At 36.8% G+C, this 12,577-nt stretch overlaps 1 protein-coding gene across 10 annotated transcripts in view; it reads right to left on the reverse strand.

The window, feature by feature from the left end:
• Positions 1–12,577, reverse strand: part of RAD51B (RAD51 paralog B) — a 353,109-nt gene that overhangs the window by 298,896 nt on the left and 41,636 nt on the right. For all 10 annotated transcript variants that reach the window (XR_014946640.1, XR_014946639.1, XR_014946641.1 and 7 more), the window contains exon 7: positions 11,381–11,564. Coding sequence is in view for 6 of the 10 variants with exons in the window: in XM_085549011.1 (XP_085405137.1) it covers positions 11,381–11,564 (184 nt within the window). In the remaining 4 variants the exon portion in view is untranslated. The remainder of the gene's footprint in view (positions 1–11,380; positions 11,565–12,577) is intronic.

Consider the following 12,577-nt stretch of genomic DNA (forward strand, 5'->3'; position numbering starts at 1 on the left):
ATGGTTTTTGCCACAAACAGAATCCTTCATCCACAGACCTGTCCATTAAAACTTTTGGTTTTTTTTTTTTTCCTCCTTTGCATATTCAATTTGGCCAGGTGGGGTACCAGGTCACACAGCAAAGATAGTAATCCAAATGACTTCTAGTTCAGCATCTGGGCACCCAATCAAAATGCAGCAGACACATTTTAGGGTTAATGCATTAAAAATAAATGTACCTATAAAATACACAATAACAATACAGTTCAGAAGATCTGTACAACCAATATTCAGAAAGAACAGAAAGCAAAATCAATGTTTGCAATTCCTCTTCTAAAAGTTTGTCAGGTTCTTTCATTGATATATCATCTTCACATTCCACCATCATTACCAAAGTGCTTATGCAGTTTGTACAGAAAGAGCAAAAAAGAAAACCACTTAAGAGCATGAAATCTGCTTACAGTTCTTGAAAATGTTCCCATAGTTAGTTGTTTCTTTTTTAAAGGCCTAAAATGGAGAAAAGCTGAAAAACTTACAGCACAGGGCATTAATTCAGTCCTCATGTTCTGATTACTCAAAGTCAATTCGTGTTGCTTCAGTGTAATTAAAGATCAGGGGTGAAATTATTTGTTTGTACATCACCTGCCATACTTACATTTCATTATGTTCACACAGAAAACAAATCTGAGAAGAGATAGTAAATTTAAGTTTAGTTTTTATCCACATCACTGAAAAACACATCTGTTGTTCAATTAGTATATTATAGTTAGAGAAATGAATGAACTCCTGACTGATATTCAGCAGCTGTACTCTGCAGACAGGCTCAAACAATACCTCGTCTTTCTTTTGAACCTTCTGTTATTTGTTCCTTCCATGGCAGAGACCTCTGCACCATTCCAACAGAATGCTTGGGCATCAGTACCAAAAAGGAAATGAATGTGATAGAATAAAATTAGTCTCCAACATCTCAAAAGACCAGATAGATACACGAGGGGAGAAAAGAGTTTAAAGTGAAATTTCACCTTCACTCACAAATACAAAAGAAAATGAGTTTATATCTGTTGAATGTAGTCCAAATATCAGCCATCCACATGGTCATTCCAACCGAGACAACACGATCCTGTTCGCTTCAGAAAACTTACAAAGTCTGAAAAATTCAATAGGCACTGCACATCTACTGCATATTCAGACTGCTGTTACAAAGTTCGTGGCTAACAGCTCCTCAGCCTTAAACAGATGAAACATAAAGAACCATTAAAGAGGAATTAAAAGACAACTAGCAAGTATGTAATACACAGGAGATTAAGTTATTCTGCCACTTTCCTCATCATTTCCAAGGCCAACTGAGTCTTGATGTTACAGGTAGATTTAATGCTGTAACTGATACAGCAAACATTAGATTTAAAGGCAGATTCTTATCACCTTACTGAAGGCAAGAAGTTAAATGAAACAAATTAATGAAGGGAGAAATAACAGCCACTCTCAAAACAGGACTCAATTCAGAGATTTCTCTAGTTGCTCCTGGAGTACAAACTGAAGCAAAGTAAAAAGAAAACCTTTATGTGTAATACAGATGTTCTCAGCTGTGTCATACAGAGATGAAACACCAAGGATACGTTATAGCCATAGTGATGACTGCAAAGAATGAGAGGTCTTGAACAGTGTCAGTTTTCACCTGAAATGATTTTAAATCATACTGATGGATAAACTGGCTTTTCCAGGCTCCTCCTCACATTTTTAGTTTAAAAAACAAACAAACAAACAAACAAAAAAAAACACAAAAAAAACAACCTCTCACTTTTATTAATTCAATTAGTAACAGCCAGGAAAAGACTTCCATACTATTCCCTACAAATCTATCTTTATTTTACCTCTTTGCAGTTATAGCAAAACTAAAACAAGCAGCAGACCTACTGAAGCTGAGTGAAAAAGCTGTGGTAATTCAAATCCTGAGGTTCTAGACTGTGTTGGTCCATGCATTATTGCAAACCTTGTCATTGGTAAAAACAATTTTGTAATTTCATGTATTGTTTCTGACAGAAGAACATAATAGTCACTGAGTTCACACATATTTCTAGAGCTCAGGAATACAACCTTTGTAGAAGAAGCAGGGTAACATGACTGATTGTTCTTACTTACCCAGTATTTCCTTTGATATTCTCAGTATCTGAGGAACATTACAGCTACAAAAACCCAACCTTACTTAAAGATGGATGTTACAATCAAGAGAATCTGTCTGTTTAACATGCAGATGGCTTCAGTTCTTATGGTTTTTTGCCCCAAAATCCAAGAAGTTCTACAAGTTTACTGCAGCCAGTTTCACATTTTTAAGTAGTACCAAGCATTCAGGCTACACTGTTATTTCCAAATATGCTACTGCATATTTACTTTGCAAAGATTATACTTCAGAAAGAACAAATTAACTTTTCTAAATAGTACTGCTAGGTAAGCTCTCCTTTCCTAGCTATTCACAGATCTGCCCTGGTTAACTTCCCCTTACACTTGCAAGGCCCTATTAAAAAAAAGCAGCAATCAGTTCATAATACCATGACTTCATGGCATATTTACCAATATGCAAACCTTACCTCTACCATCCAGAGGAAGGACTCAATTGCAATAAAAAAAGAAACATTACAATCTTCTGTACAAATTGTTTTTGAGAGGAGAAACAAATCAGTATTACTGCTAGTCAATTATACCTTTAGCTATGAAGCCAGGCTCAGATTATATTAAAAATCTAGGGGAATACTAGGGCAAAAAATATTCTTCCTAACTAACACCACTGAACATCAGAATCCCCACTGAAGAATATCAGAAAAATAAGATATTAAGGCAACTGAAATACAAGCTTAGTAATGGACTGGTGCACCTTCACGCTCATACCATGTCTGGTAATGGCTGAATCTAGATGTGAAAACAACAAGCTTTAAACTTTGGAAATTAATGGAAACATAGCGTGTTATTTTAATAGCCACTACATTAACCTGGTGAGAAGTTTGATACATCAGTAGTCCAGTCAGAAGCAAGTGAATTGAACTGAATTCAGGTGGGACAGTCAAGTATTCAAAATGCAGTTTACTTCCTAGCACGGTGTTATATAAGACAGCAAAGACTTCATTACACTCTATCAGCATAAATAACGCTATTGTAAATCACACAACCTTGTACGCATACATAAATTTTACTTAATCATTTAGAAATTTCACATTTATCTTAACAGATTTTTTTTATTTTTTTTTAATCTGGCACCAAAAATGGGAGAGAAAGCAGATACAAATCACAAGCTATGAACTGCGGCCTTGGGAATTTGACAGTAGTGAAATATTGAGAAATGCACATACACACACACACAGATATTGGACCACATGCAGATACTTCTAGAAATTTGCATTTCCAAGTAACTATATGAAACTCAACCAATGGAGAAATAATGGTAATTGTAGTAATTCAGCAGCTGCTCAGTATCACACACAAAGTAGCCTAGCATTCTACATAATTCCTACTCTACACAGGTATTTTCAACACAAACTGTATTCACATTTTGATTGGAGAATCAAAAAAGCAAGAAAAAACAACCAAACACCAACCCACACATGCTATCACAGACCCATTTATCTCAAAATATGCCCCTCTAGGGGCCTTACCTACAGATCAAATCATCACCTGTAATTTCCACAAGGATGTTCTTAAAAACAGAACTACAGAACTATAACCACGTGCAGAATTTTAATGAGATTAAACAGAACACCAGAACTTGAAACAACCGTTGCAACCAACACCATTAAAACAAAAGAACCAAGAGGAAAATGTCACAGGTGAAGTTCAAATCAAGATCACAGAATTTTGCCTAGAAGTGAACTTAAGGTCTTGTTCAACTCAGTAAGTTCTCTATAAGGTCTCCTCTTTCCAGTAGACAAAAAACAAGAGCTGGAAATAACTACATTTACAGACTTGTGTAACAACAGCTGCAAAAACTTGGGTAATGGCTTAGCAATAGCACACTGACAAATGGATATAAAACTATTAATAATGAAAGAATGCAAGCATGCCACAAATCCTACCATCTATTTTATGGATTGCTATATACCTCATTCTGAATTTTAGCATAGGGAGAAATACTGTGGTTTGAAAACCCACTACTCAGCATAGTTTCTGACCTCAGCTAAAATTCCTTATGCCTGGATACATTACAACTCCAAATACACCATGTTATGATACATTTGAAAACCAGAAAACACAGACTAAAACCAGCAAGCTGACCTAGTGATGGAAAAAAACAAAGCCAAAAACATAAGCAATGTAAGGATTAGCTGCTCACTTTCAAAATACAAATCGTCATAATACGCAGTACAATCCTCTCTAAAACTCTCAAAAGCCCAAAAAGATGCTGTTAAGCACCTAATGATGTTTTTCTTGTTCTCAGTAATCACCTGATTCACACTTTATTTTTTCTTTAACTGAAGATGTACCTTCACATTCAAAATCTGCGCAGCTGCCAGAACCCACATACACCTGCCCCTCCTTTCTGACTATAGTAGCACCAGTTCAGCTGTGCAACAGTTGCCCACTAATGTTTTCTTCCAGGGTTACTTTCCAGGTACATTTTATCCTTGTTTCGGATGATCAGAAGGTGTAAGATAGTTGCAAACTCTACCCGTGCACTGAAATACAATGTAGGCAGGTAAGAAAAAAACACACACATTCTTTCCACTGTTTTAACAACTGACAGTGGCTAACGGGCTCCTTATTTTGGATTACACTTCCTATAACACCAGCTCAGTTAACCTGCTGCCCATGTGCCACATGAGATTTTGTGGTTTTCACAGATTTATTTTGCTTGCAGGTTTTTATCTGCTGGCCTTCTTTCCTAGGGGAAGCTTCAGAAAGGGTTGCTGGTCAGTGAATTTTCCAGGCAGTAGCTTCAGTATGTTGCCAGCTCCTCTCTCCTGTGTATGCTTTCAGCCAACCGAAAAAGGAAGCATAGCAGTAAGTGCTGCTGTCAACCCTACAATAGCACCTCCAGCCAGTAACAACATCCTTTGCTATTGCCAACCTGCTCCTTGAAAGCAGGATAATTAGGAAAAAACAGCCCCAGCAACGCACCCAGTTCCATACAAACAATAATTTCCAAGATAACTCTTTCCTTCTTGAGTCTATCAAACATCTGCTACTGTTTTCAAACAAATACAATTTTAACTTTCAATCACTGTGCACATTTGTAATATTTTAACATTATAAGCATTGCTCTGTTTGTTTCATCTCATTCCACATCCCTTTTCACCTCAGGAGGCTGGTACCATTTTATTTAGGAGCAATGATTGGAAAGCAGGTCCTATTTATTCTGAGGAGCCCTCAGGCTGAGCAACCACAAAGCAAACAAACTCAAGGATATCTGGAAACCAAACCAATAATTAATCTACACTGGGATTACATAAGTAAGGCTTATCCAACAACTTCTAATCTAGTAAACTGCTCCTTGCATTGTTATCCTACTGAGACACTAGAATCCCTTCTTTTACACACGATGCAAACACAAATATTCCTAGAAAAACCTACATAAAACTAAAAGGAAACATTCCTAGAAAACTTAAATGGACTAGTCAAAAGTTAAGTACTTCCCTGCAGTGTCAAGCAGGCCATTGGCCTAAAGGTTCAGGCAATTTTCTTCTTATTTTTTTAAACAGTGAAAACCACTTGTATTGGCAAATCCTGAACTCTCAATAAAAGGCATGAAAGACACCAGCACAATTACAGCTGTTGCTATTCTCTGTGTTGTCAAAAACATGTCAGGACAGAAACAAATACTGTAAATTTTAGTTCAGTAGTACAGTGTCTCTTATGTGCCTATTATATGAAAACTAGAGTAGTATAACCTAAATTAAACTATTGTAGACCAGATGCAAAATTTAGTGGAAAACTGCATTTTTAACAAAGTCTCTTCTAACAGAAAGTGGGGGGAAAAAGAAAAATGGAGGGAATACTTCAAAAGAAAAAGATAACTAACTCCAGCTTGATTTGAAACTGCCTTCTCTATGCTTCACCACCACATAAGAACAGGAAACATTGCTCTATCACTTCTTGTTCCTCCTCTTCAGCAGTACCGAATATTTTATGAGTGCAGACAGTCTGAAAGGAACACTGACAGGTCCAAAACTGTAGGAATGTATATTCTCCAGACATGTATAAAAGAGTACACAGATGGTAGCAGTACTGAAGATAGATATAATTACATTTCAAACAATCATTTTAAGCCAAAACAAACTGTGCCTTCTGAAAATATATATGTATATATTTTAAACAAGCACACCAGAAAACAAAACCATCTTACTTTGTCATTGCAACAGCACTGCAGGCAGACTAGCTCCTTTCTAATCAAAACTATTTTTTGCTCAGTACCATGGGGTGCAGCATTTAAACAGTATGCCAACAACAAAAATTGTTCTTCAGAAGTTTTCGCTAGAGCAAAGGAAGACTTCTAGTCTGTAATTCCCTTTTAACCATTTTGTTTTCTTAATTAAGCACAACAAATTAAAATTCATTCCAAACCACATTTTATGAAGAATGGGGTTAATATGTGTGTGAAACTGATGCTTCTACTTTAAGCAGGCTTTTGCAAGGGGAAAAAAAGAAAGGGGGGGGGGGGGGGGGGGGAGGGGAGGAGGGGTTGGAAAAGAGAGAACACTACAATCCTTGGTAAAAGAACAACGCTATAGACTTAGCTCTGGGCATGAACATACAGCTAGGTATAACAGGGAAGGAAACCTTAATATAAAATGCTTTGTGTCACAACCATTTGTTATTCAGACTGAAGTAATATGGTTAATTAGATTAGGTATTTCCCTTTATAGCAAAGAGAATGTGTTTTAAAAAAACACTAAAGAAGTACTTACAAAAGATATAGCGAGCATGAACACAATTCTCTCTTGCCACTCAGCTGACACTACTCAAAGTTTAATTCATACAGAACAATACAAACAGCAAGTCCTGCTGTATCTACTTAATTCTAAGCATTCATTCTACAGATAACTTTCAAAAAACCAGTGTAAAACATTCATGTCTCTTCACCCTATCAAGTTCATAGAAGAACAAATCAGTTTTCCCAAGAAATCCAAAGAAACCTTACTGCAAGAAGCTCAGTTGCTACAGTTACACACACCTAACCAAAGACAGCAGAAAAGGCACTACAGAAGTCAAGCAGTTCATGCACTTAAATGCATCAATTTTGAGGACAACTCCTCATAGGCCCCAAAACAAGCATATGTCCCACTGAATATTTGGCTTCCCAAACCAAATGAAAACCTTGCGTCCAAAGTTCACAAAACACATGATTGAGCAGAAAGTACTGAAATGAAAAGTGCAAGAACTGAGAATATCAAAAGAAATTGACAGTTGTAATTGCTGTCACTATTAATAGTGATAAAGTGATAATTTTGTTGGTTTTAGATGGAGTGCACTGCATCTACAGGAACAAAGTACTACCTGCAGAAACAAAGGGCTTCTTGACTACTGTTAACTTCACAAAGCAATTGAAAACTATCACAGAACGGTCATAGTTTGTCTTCCACTTGTGCTGTAAAATTACAAATGAGAAAGCTGCTCCTCTTAAGCTAATGCATATTCTCAGAAACAGTACAGAAAAGATAAATAACACTATATGTTTGCTACTAGTAATGACAACCAGCATGTTTATCACAATAACAGTTTCTCTTCATGGATCTAAGGACAAAACCCAGACAAAAGTATAAAGGACAGACTATGTAGTAATTTTTTATTAGCCAGTTTCATCTCCAGTCTCAGTTTGACATTTAAAAGAATACTTAAGGCACATTTGTTTTACAAGCATCGCTTTCGGAATGCTTTCTCACAGAGATGTCTAGTCAGCTTCACACATTTTGTCATCTACTAACAACAAGACGACCAGATAGATTCTGTAAATAACTTTTATGAGCTGAGCAACTAAAACTCAGGAGCAATTCTAGTCGGACTGTTTTTCAGTTTTAGCTCTTCACTGAAATGGAGGAACCTTCTCCATCTCTCTCCCCCAGACAGCAAGAATGCTGAACTATTTCTTACTGAATAAATATTTTCCTATGAACATGAAAGAAAAAGAAGAGAAGAAATAATACCCAAACACATTTTGCTTTCCATTCCTTCTAGAAAGGCTAAGGATTTCAGGAAATGATTAGAGATATAGGACTGATGATTGCTGCTTAAATATACTATCTGATAGCATCAATCCATTTTGTCATAGAAAACATTCAGATCTAAATGCTCTCAAGTACAGAATGCTCTAAAACAAATGTAAGTCTTTCATGTATGTTTACATCTTCACTAGACTTTTGTTTGATTTACAGTCAAACTGTCTTCCTCCGTTCCCAGCAATCACTTTTCTGCTGACTGACTTGTTTCAACCAACCCAGCCACCACAGTTCTCAGTCATTCATTGCTGTGTGCAGGGAAGGGTGGAAAGAGACACTGCTACATAATCCTCCACACAGAAAAGACTCAGTGACCACTCAGTCATCAGCACAGCTTCCTGGCAGCCTCTCAATAGCCCAGAAGCAATCAAAACTTTGCCTGCATGCTGCCTCTTGTCCTGGCATCACTTAAAACACCTAGAATGGAACCAAATTTACTACAATGTTAGGAAGAAGTAGGAATGAAAACAGGAAATCAGGCATCACACTTCATTTCTCAAGAACTGATTCATGTTTTCTATACATTAAAAAATAAATAAATAAATACGCCAAACAAAAATTTACAATCCATAACACTCTCATTTTGTTTAATTCAGTGGCAAAGAAGGTGCCTTTCAATTAACGTGCACTCCACACCTGATGGAATGTTGTGATGAGGAGGGGTTTGGCCTCCCAGGCAACAAACAGGACTGAGGAAACAGCCACAAGTTGTATCAGATGAGGTTTAGATTAGACATAAGGAAAAACCTTTTCTCTCAGAGAGTGGTCAGGCACTGCAATGGCTGCCCAGGGAGGTCGTGGGGTTACCACCCCTGGCACTGTTCAAGAGGCATCTGGTTGAGGAGCTACAAGATATGGTTTACTGGCTTGTGGTAGCAATGGTAACAGGAAGAGGATTGGGCTAGATGAGCTTGTAGGTCCTTTCCCACCTTGTGATTCTAAGACTATTTAAGTTTAGTAACATATTACAATGATGAATTACTCCATTAAGAACACACCCCTTATATGAAGTCTGAACTTGCTTAATTCAGCTTCCAACCACAGAACTGTACAATACCTTTGTCAGCTGACAAGGTTGCTTTTCTAACAAATACCTCTTCCTCAAGTATGCATTGACTAAAGAAAAAAAACCCTTAACACTTCCTTAGCTGAGCTAAACAAAGTAAGACTCTTACATCTTCGTTACTGAGATTCCTTTCTCCTAAGCCCCAGTATTTTCAAGGTTAGTCTCTAGAACCTGATTCACCATCATTTCAGATTTCCTGGCTCACCTACTCAGTTTTTCTGCCAATCTAAAGATTTGACTTCAAGTCCTATCATTTATTAGCTCTACAGCTTTTTCAGGGCCTTCAATTCAGTTTACCTATTTGCCATTCAACTCAGTATTTAGGTGTATCAGCATTGCTATATGGTTACATATTTCATGCATCCAGTTTATTAGTGATCCAAATCACTTTGCAACCTTCCTAATGCTCTTTTAGTCTCAAGTGTACATCTGTAATCTTCTAGATGTGGAAGAACATCTGAGAAAATTTCCACCATGGTTGTTTACAATAAGAACCTCAGATACTCCCTAATCCGAAATACCAGAGGTTAGCACAAGGTAGGCTTACTTCTACGTATGTATAAACTCTTGCAGATACATAACACTGCTGCTTCATTTCTACATCTTACACATACACAGCACTACCTAGGGACCTACATTTGTGGTAACCTCCATCTCTAGCCAAGGTCTTCCTAGAACAGTACACAGAAATTTAAAGATTTTACTTAAAAGGTAAAGCACCTCATAGAGTAATACAGAAGGACAGTTGTGATCAGAAGAACATTCTTGGCCAAGATTTCCAGACTTCTTACCAGAGCATTCACAATGGGAAACAAAAACAACCAGCACACTAGTCATTGCAAATGCCCCAAGCAAACACATTAGATTTAATGTAACTGAAAACTTCAAATGTTCAACCTTCATTTTGTTTCCACATAGGATGAAATAAAAATAAGTCTTGCACTACTTAATGTTGTCCAATTCTAAGACCTTTGTAAATATCAACACTGTTTGAATGTAAGTAGGGAGGCAGCCTGAAGTGTCAAGAGGCTGAAATCCAGCTCAGCTTTACCATTTTAATTGAGATAGGCAAGTGAGGGGGGCAGGGTTCCTAAAAGAAAAAATAAATAAAACTAGTATCTACCTATAAAACCCACCTCCTATGTCATAGGATTGTATCTTATTTTCCAAAATACAGAAATGTGCACTCTTAATTGAGCACATCTTTCTTGGCTTCATAAGCAGTATATTCATTTTGGCGTACTAACTAGAACACTACCTTTTGTACCAGAACTTAATGGAACTTAGGCAGGGTTTAATTCTCTCCATAAAAGACCTTGATCTACTACATGGCAGAACAAAATCCATTCGTCTTAGCTAGGTGAGTTTCACAACTCTGACATGCACATTCTCAAAAGCAGAAGATGGAAGAAACCTCACCAGTTTAAATCAGGATCTCTGATTTCTCTCTTATGCTAGAGTGACAAAAAGTTCACTTATGCTAGGAAATGTTTCTTACAGCTGAGTTTCAATCATATCTCTTGACTTCTGCTTCTGATTACCTACACATCATATCACTGAGAAACACCCCACCACCCTCGACACAGACACCTATATTCCTGAAGTTTAAATCTTCTAATGTGCCTTTTGATGATTTTCAGTCATTCCCCGCATTGAATGTCTGTGATAAAGTAAATCCTTCCATAATAGCTTATGGGGAAATCCACATAGATTTGTTGTTACCTTCCTTTCCACATCAGCCGGCATATGTTATCAGTTGCAAAAGGAACACACAGACTTCTATAAGGTCTTTCAAGACTCTATTAACTTAAGTAGAAGAGGCAAAGGATTTTGATATTTGATACCAACAGAATAAAACATAATGTTTAAAAAGAAAACTGAATAACAAAGTGCTGAGAAAATAGCTGGAAAGACAATCAGTAAACCCTTATTTGAAGCCTAAAATTAATACTGAAAAAAAAGCAATAGAAGCAACACCAAGTTATTTGCTGCTATAGTACTATTTTTCAGCAGATACCTGCTTGAAAATGTGTAGTAGGAGCTTTACCTAGCCTTCACCATCTTGTCATTTCCATTCTTCTTGGTTTTTAATATTGGAAACCATAAAGCAGAAACTTAAAAAGGAAGAACAACTTACTGGTATTGAGAACTCCTCTGCCAAATACTTCAACAGTGATGCTCCTCTAGCCAAAAAGTTACTCCTCTCTACCAGATTGCCTTGGAGTTGTGTGTCAAACTCCTTTCTGACAACTGAAGCTACAGAGTCAATTATTATGAGTTTAATCTTCTTTGAAATAATTTCTTCTTCTAGAGACTTAATCCTAAAAACAAACAAATAAATAAAAAGCCATTGATTACATTATAAAACAGTTACACTGTATAAATAATCCTGAAATTATTTAAATAAAAGGTTTTCTTAAATAAGCTTAAGTCAATCGCTTTATCTCCCTCATAGCTCACCCCCACTAACATCTGCAGACACCAAAGAGAAAGGAATCTCAGGCTCCAACAGGCTCATCCACAAGAGGTTCAGAAGACACTCTGCTTTTCAACACTGTGCTGCTTAAACTCTGAACGGCACAGACAGCAAGTTGAGCAGACATCAAAATGGTGAGTTTTGCATACAGTAGAAGCATCCCACTGCCAATAACAAAATACCTGCTGCCTACATATGCAGAAAGTCAGACCTGCCTCTATATGCCTCCAAAGATGGTAAATCAAACTTAACACATTGGTGATATGCTAATAGCTGTTCTCTTGTGATAAAGCTGTACTTGAAGAAATAATTCTTAGAATAATTCTCCCTCTAATAAAATATACAGGAAGATTCTGATGTTCAGCTTTTATTTTCATTACAATATGTGCTCAAAAATTAACTTATACTTTCAAGAAGACAGTACAACATTGTCTTCAGGATGTTGAATTCTAAGTAATTCCTCCCTTCAACTGCTAGAGGGGTCCCTTTCTGGAAGTAAATAGCACTCTGAAAAACAAATACCTCCTTTCTGTTTCAAAGCAGACATAACTCTTCAACACTACGGTATCTCCACAAATCAAGACAAGAGCTGTCAGACAAACGCTCTCATTTAAAAGCTTATGATGTTCAAATTCTACAGAACTGTCACTCAGAAACTATAAAACACCAAGTGAATTAGTCAAGCACTACAAAACGAGAAAGCAACGCTAGTCTTTTGGTATCAATTTTCCTTTTTGGGGACCATGTTGTTATCAACATAAAAGCTTCCAAGGAATGCATTAATCTCGATAAAACTTTGCTATATTATCTTAGACAATCCAGACAAAATGGTCCATCCCCACCCTGTCCCCATAAAGT

This window comes from Coturnix japonica, chromosome 5 (assembly GCF_054131305.1).
Source record: "Coturnix japonica strain WE chromosome 5, WE-NBRP24, whole genome shotgun sequence".
In the NCBI taxonomy this organism is placed as follows: Eukaryota; Metazoa; Chordata; class Aves; order Galliformes; family Phasianidae; genus Coturnix; species Coturnix japonica.